The sequence below is a fragment of the Pantherophis guttatus genome, chromosome 14 (assembly GCF_059756535.1).
Source record: "Pantherophis guttatus breed Tessera chromosome 14, ASM5975653v1, whole genome shotgun sequence".
NCBI classification, from domain to species: Eukaryota; Metazoa; Chordata; class Lepidosauria; order Squamata; family Colubridae; genus Pantherophis; species Pantherophis guttatus.
Window position 1 is genome coordinate 22,323,411 of NC_142076.1, and position 6,905 is coordinate 22,330,315.

Genomic DNA, 6,905 nt, shown 5'->3' on the forward strand with positions numbered 1-6,905 from the left:
AACCGGGCGAGTTTTCTCTAAAGAGAATTTTTTTTTTTAATCTTTATCTTAAAGATCATTCAAATGAAAGATACATATCAGAATGGAGAAGATGGATTGACTATATGCAAAAAAAAAGTATCCGAACAAGAAGATTCATATAGCTTATGAATGAAATATTTTTAAGTAGTTTATGTTTATAGTTTTTGAGCTATAAGGAGTTAAAGACTTAGGGAGAATATGAATGTAATAATTTGTTAGCATATTTTAGCTTTATGTTTGTGAATGCTATACCCTGTGCCTGTTCTGGGAAGTCTAGGGAGGGGGGCGGGGGGGAAGGGGGGAGGGGAAAGGGTGGGAGGGGGGAAATGTTTGTATTTCGTATAAAACTTTTCAATAAAAAAAAAGAGAGAGAGAGGTTGGAAAGTGTATCTTGAATTGCTTCTGCTTTTTCCTACCTATCCGTTTATGGTTTGCTGTAAAAAAAACACTAAAATGTTTTAAATGCATATTCCAGACTCATGGGGGGGAAATATCCCTTTCGCTAGAGCCAGAAATAAACTGTTTTGGCAAGAATTTATTTTCTTTTCTCTTTTACTGTCTGAGGGGATCTTTGACGAAAATTCTTTTCATTGCTGCCGATAACTCTGGAAGATGTTATTAGCATCTGTGGGATCTTAAGACCTGCTGCGCTCGAGAGCAACGTGCAGCAAATCAGTTCTTCCCTGGATTAGCAAAAGGATGTGCAGTCACCAGAGGCCGGTCCTTGTGAGAGAAGAGGGTGGGGCTGCTGTCATGTTGACTCTCTCCACCTCCTCCCTCTAGGTAGGGCATGCAAGAGAGTGTTTGTGGTATAGGCGGCAGTCACTCCCCAAGCCCATGGACTGGGTGAAAGAAGGAAAGACCTGACACTAGAGTCTTGCGATACTTCCCTTTTTGGTAGTGATGATAACTGCTGCACCCAGGTCAGGTGGCTTCTGCTCCAATGATGTAGCTCATCTTAGGGACTAACAGCTTAAAGTTCTTGCGAAGGTAGAAGTTTGTGAACCAGCTCTTGGTCCTTCTCTGCTGGTTCCGAGGGCTGAAGGTAGGACACAAGGGCCATCCTATGTGCTTGAGGTTGCTGGGTGACTTAGGTGTCTAGGAGGCTGCCTGTTGATGTCCCACCTCTGGTTAGATGGGCAGAGAGCAGATACACCCACTGAGCTTTCAAAGAGATAACATCTAGAGGTACCATCTTCCAAATTCTAGGGAGAGATAGCACCAGATTAAAATGTTTATAGGAAATGTTGCTGGTGGGTTACAGTTGAATGGTTCCGTAGTTGACCATTGGCAGTGCCTGTTAAGGGTGGATTCCTGGAATGTTCTGGCCACTGGAGATGACAACCCTCAAGAATCAACCCTCTTCAGAAATGAAGGTCATCTGGGTAGACTTCTTGAGGGATGTCCCGTCTTCATATTCTTCTGCTATTAGAAAAAGGCTTTCCTTGGATATTTTAAGGATCTTTCCTCCCCCCGCCCTCTCTCTCTCATATTTTGGTTTCTGTGCTCTTGATTTTAATGTATTTCTGAAAGTAGCTATTGGCTTTCGCTGTGTTTTATGATGTTCTACTTTTAAAATCATTCTATAAGCTGTCCCAAGAAAGTTTATCAAGGATAATGTCTCACAATCAATGGGGTTTAAGCTCTCAGTCCAAGGAGGGGAGGGGGAGAGGGTGGAGAGATGTCTTATTAAGACTTAAAGCTGCTCCCACCCAACCCACCCACCCTGTGTTCTGCTGTTTGGGATGCAACCTCCAGAGCACACAGTATCTGTTATTAAAATGAATTGAAGTCACACGCTAGAGTGCTGGCAGTTTGTTAAAATAACCCGAATCAAATTAAGTCCTTTGAGAATGGATTCTTCCTTCTTTAGATGTCTTCACTGCAAGATTCCTGGCTACAAGCCAGGATAGGGCCCGAGAATTTTGCTCCGACATCTTGCCACAGCAGGAAAACTAATGTAATTACTTGTAGTTACGTGTCCACCCCGAGTAAGGAAAGCTGATTGACAAATTTGACAAGTTTGACAAGTAACCTCTGAAATGCCACCTCTGCTTCAAAGGGGAAGAACTTTGGTGTCCCCTCCACATTCAGTCATGGCCTGGAGAAAGAAGGTGGGGTTTGAAGGTCTTGACGATGGAGGTCCATTCTATGAGCTTGTGGGTTGGTTTCTGAATGTTTCGTTACCCGGCTAAGTAACAACTTCAGCAGAATTTAGGGAATGTCATGTTCTCCTGCTTATAAGGGCTTTGTGGTCAGTAGATCTTGTGTTGGGGGGGCAGGGTTATGTCAGGTCTAGTGATGGGTCTTGTGATGGGTCAGATGTGGGTCACATCAGCTGAGGGTCTGGTGATGGGTCTGGTGATGGCGAGGTCACGTCAGATGAGGGTCATTGGGAGGTGAAGTGCTGGTGGGGGGAATGTTGTGTGGATTGGTTGAGGGTCAGTGCCATCGCTGGTTGGCTGTTGATTTGAATTCTGAGAGGCTCATAGGTTGGTTGTAGGTCTATGTGTCCATTGATGGGCATGGGGGTTGGACTAGATGACCTGCAAGGTCCCTTCCAACTCTGTTAAATCTGTTAAATCTGATGGGGTTGCTTCGATAAACTTGAGAGTGTGTCGGACGTCCAACTCTCTTCTCTTCGTTCTATCATCCTTTTCCCAGAAGCACGTTCCGTCCTTCGATTCACACATGCAATAGTTTCATTTCCTTAGGAGGAAAGAGGAATCAATCCCACCCTGGGCCTTTTTCAGGAGTGCTGCACCCGTCACCACTAAAAGGAAATCCTCCCTTTGAAGAAGGACTGTGGGATTTCTCCTTCTGGAAAGTTCACCCAGTTTCTCCCCCCTCCCCCCCCGCCGAATATGGAGAACATTAAACGGTTGAGGAAAAAAAGCTCTACTTTTAATGTTGCTTGGAGCCCAAGTTCTTGCAACCCAGATCTCCACTTGCATCTGAGAAGGAAGCTGGGATATCCAGGTGGAGGAGAGCTACATCCTCCCTGACTGTCCCTCCTTTTGGTATCTCTTTTCCTCTGCTGAGCAAACTTTCAGTGGTTCTTCCAGTTCATTGTATTAACATTGGGAGCCTCTTGTTGTTGTTGTTTTTTTCCAAGCTGCTCTGACTGCTTTTTAAGTAGCAAAGTGGGGAACAAATATTTTAAATGAATAAATAATTGTGCTTTATTTAAATTTTGTGTACACGCATTGTAAGCTACTTTAAGGGAAACCCTGCTCAAAGAAAGTCAAATCTTAAACATGAGAAAGGAGGAGCCTGCGTTCTCTCTCTCTGTGTGTCTGAGTAGAACAACATCTGGGTGAGTTTCTGGTTTTTTTAAACAAAGAGCAGGAAGATAGAATTATCCATCGGGTAGCATTTTTGAAATTAGACCTGTAGACTAGTCAGGCTGTTTCTTTCTCTCCCTCTCCCTCCCTCCCTCCCTCTGTCTCTGTCAGAGATTTCCACCAAAAGCACAGAAGCAACCACATGGAGTTCCATCAAGATTTTATTCAGTTGTTGATGGCAAAGGAGCCCTTTTGTGCAGGCCAGAGTTCAATGTCTAGGAGATGTCCTCACTTGTGTCATCCTGACCAATGGAATCTTTTCACCCTTGCTTGTCTTCTTCAGTGACACTGTCGTGGTCACCGTCAGCCCCATTCCCCACCACTTCGATTCCTAACTCATGGGGCACTTCTTCTGGAAAACCATTGAGTTGCTTCCATATGGCATACTTGGCATCCCAGAGAGCTTCCACCATGTCCCACATCCTGCCTTTTTCTTCTTGGAGAGCTTGGTCATTGTCTCGGAGCGCTATGTATTCATTCCAAAGGCTCATTTTGTCCCTGGAGATGGCCATGTCTTCTTCCCAAAAGGTCTTGTCCTTCTTCCAAAAGGCTTTGCATTCCTTCCAAAAGGCCTTATTCTTCTCTTCCACCGTCTCCATCTTCTCCTGCAGGGCTTTGTTCTTCTCGCGCATCCCCTTGTTTGCTTCCTGGACCTCCTTGTTCTTCAACTGAAAAGACTTGATGACGTTGCGGAAGGATTCGTTTCTTTCTTCCAAGGAGGAAATCTCCTCCTCCACCTTTCTGATCTTCTCCTGGAAAGTTTCTATCTTCTCTTGAAAGACACTCACCTTCTTTCGGACATCTGACTTTTGGGAGTGGAACAGCTTCATCTCTTCCATGAAAACCCAGTTCTCTTCTAAGAAGTCCTTGATCTGATCCAAGAAGGACTTGTTATTGTGCTTGAAAACATGGATCTCTCCCCATAAAGCTTTGATTTTGTTGTCGTCTTGGAAGCTCCTGATCTCCCCTCTTAGCTCCCTGCACCTCTCCCAGAGCCCCCTGATGTCTTCATGCAGGCCCTTTTTCTCCTCCTTCAGATTGCGCTGGACCATCTCCTTCTGCAAGGCTGGAAAGGGGGTGACATGGTGCCAGCTCTCCTCTAGGCCAGACATTGGGGAATGGGCAGTGGGGCTGCTGTCACAAGAATCTGCATGACTCAGAGACAAGTCCAGCTTCTTCTTCCGGTGATCCATTTGACCAAAGCTAGAAGCAAGGACAGAAAAAGGAGTTAAAGAGAGAGTTCAGGCTTCCTGTCCCTAGATGGGGCCTTTGTGAAATTTGGAGAGCTTTCAGAGAAATTGATTCGCCCGTATTCTGTGGGACCACAAACGAGGTGAAGAAACGAGAAAGATCCTTTTGCCTCCATTTAGAAAATCCTCATAACAGAAAATATGGATCACCTGTCATGCTCCTCACCCACCCAACCCGCTTTCTTAGAGACCCCAACCCTAATGAAAGTTGACTCAACTTTGGTTGCCATCACAGAGACGAACCAAAAGATCTTCCCCTTAGTTTGGCTCACATTCACAATTGGGACCTTAACCCTAATTCTATCCCCAGACACTTTGTTACCCATAGTTTGCTTGCATAATTAAATCTTCTACCTTTACATACATACATACATACATACATACATACATACATACATACATACATAGTTTACATTTATACCATTTATAAGCTGTCTAACTCCCAGTGCCTCGAGATGGCCTACAATTAAAAGACCAAAAAAAAACAAAAAACAACTATGAAATTATAAGCAATCCAAAGCAAACATATAAACCCAAATCCCCCATTAAAGAGGGCTCAGCCATCAAAGTCTGCCCCTAAGTCTGGGAGGACGGTCAGGGTCCTGTGTTCTAGTCATGCTTACAGAGGAGAGGGGTCAATAGACAAATACTGTAAGCAAGAGGGAATCTTAGCAATCCACAGCACAGAAAAAGGAAAGCTGCTTTGCCTTCGTGCAGGTGCCTGCTATGAAGGGTCTTCAGAAATGTGCTGATGAAGACGGTCTTTTGATCTGAAAGCCGAAGATTTAGCTCGATCTTTGGGGAAAATATGTTTCTCCTCCCCCCCTCCCCCCGCTGCTAGGAGTTCTTCCAGAAGAGGCCAACCAAACACAGTCATGAATTGGGAAAGGTTGGGAACGGGAGGCCCTTAATGGCTTGGGAGGGAGGCAGGTCTATCTATATTTTGCCTTCGAGGCCTGAAGCCATATGGGCTTTAAGGGAGGTGGGGGAGTGGCGGGCTTGTGTCCTGCCCAAGGGCTCCTAAGGAAGGACTTGGCCGGCCGCTGGGAGAAATCAGCTTCTGGACCAGATAAGGCTCTTCTTCGGATTTTGAAAGATAAGTCAAGAAGCGTTGAATCCATCCGACACAAGCAACAGGGACGGCCACTGACCTGCAACACTTCCTCCTGTTCTGTTGATGTTCCCTTTGTTAACAACTCCGCTGCTATGGCAGCCAGGGAATATTAAGCAAACAAACCTAGAACATCTGTAGATCTCTGGATTCTGACACAAGAACCATCAGGCAGTTGGGGATACCGGCTGCGGATTTCCCCTGAGCTCCAACAAGCAAGATTTCAACAAGCTCATTAATCAAGAGAGGAGACTCAAAGGGGGAAAGGAATATCATGATTATTAGGAAATAATCCTAACCGATACTTAAACAAATAACAAGAGAGAGAAGTGGAGAGAAATAATAGGCATGTATTACAAGCTCCCGTCCCTCTGTGAGATTCTTAAGTCCAAGTCAACTCCAACAACGCAGTCGTGGCTAATGGTTGGGATTCCATCTTCATCTTGAGATCATTCTACCAAAAAAAAAAACAACTAATAGGTTCCTGAGAACTTTTCCCAGTGATCCAGCTCTTCTTTCCAAAGGATCACTGCTTCTCTCCACCCATCTAGTTCCTCTTGCCAAAGATCCTGCTCCTCCTGAAAGATCTTCTGGATGGTCCCAAAGAAGTTCACGATCTTTGTCCAAAGCTCCATGTTTTGCTCCCAGATGGCTCTATTTCTCCCATCGGTGTTCTTGGAAATCTCCCGGAACTTCTGCCGGAAGACCACCAGCTTCTCTTTCCCCTTCTTGTTTTGCTTCTTCAGAGTCTCAATGGCGTCTTGCAAAGCCGCTTCCCTTTTGGGGAAGTCTTGTTCCTCCCGGTTCATCCTGCCCCCCAGCCCCCATTGATCGGCCCCAAACTTATAGCAGAAAATGCAGATGCTTCTTTAGCACTTCCATTGGATGGGAGAGAGAGAAAATGGGTGAAGCTATTGCATTTAAAGGAACGTCCTTCCCTCTGTGCCCACAAAAGGCACACCTCAGCCATCTGAAAGAGTAGCAGCCCATGACAGAGATTGTGACATCAAGGGCTCTGATGCAGATCAGCTCTGCCAGGGAGGTTTCTTCAACCCCTGGGCTCCCCCACCTTAACACTTAGCCCAAGGAAGGAAGGAAAGAAGGAAGGAAGGAAGGAAGGAAGGAAGGAAGGAAGGAAGGAAGGAAGGAAGGAAGGAAGGAAGGAAGGAAGGAGAATTA

At 45.4% G+C, this 6,905-nt stretch overlaps 1 protein-coding gene across 3 annotated transcripts; it reads right to left on the reverse strand.

Annotated features, from left to right (window-relative positions):
• Positions 1 to 3,508: 3,508 nt before the first annotated feature.
• On the reverse strand, positions 3,509 to 6,699 carry CCDC70 (coiled-coil domain containing 70). Of its 3 annotated transcripts, none has more exons than XM_087878556.1 (2): positions 5,767 to 6,699; positions 3,509 to 4,568 (listed from the first exon to the last, which is right to left on the reverse strand). In XM_087878556.1, exon 2 carries the CDS (start codon positions 4,556 to 4,558, stop codon positions 3,626 to 3,628), a length of 933 nt encoding a protein of 310 aa, XP_087734682.1. In that variant the 5' UTR covers positions 4,559 to 4,568; positions 5,767 to 6,699; the 3' UTR covers positions 3,509 to 3,625. The 3 variants fall into 3 exon arrangements, with proteins under 3 accessions (XP_087734682.1, XP_087734683.1, XP_060540004.1); XM_087878557.1 differs by lacking the exon at positions 5,767 to 6,699 and adding an exon at positions 5,323 to 5,760; XM_060684021.2 differs by lacking the exon at positions 5,767 to 6,699 and adding an exon at positions 5,239 to 5,760.
• Between the last annotated feature and the right edge of the window lie 206 nt (positions 6,700 to 6,905).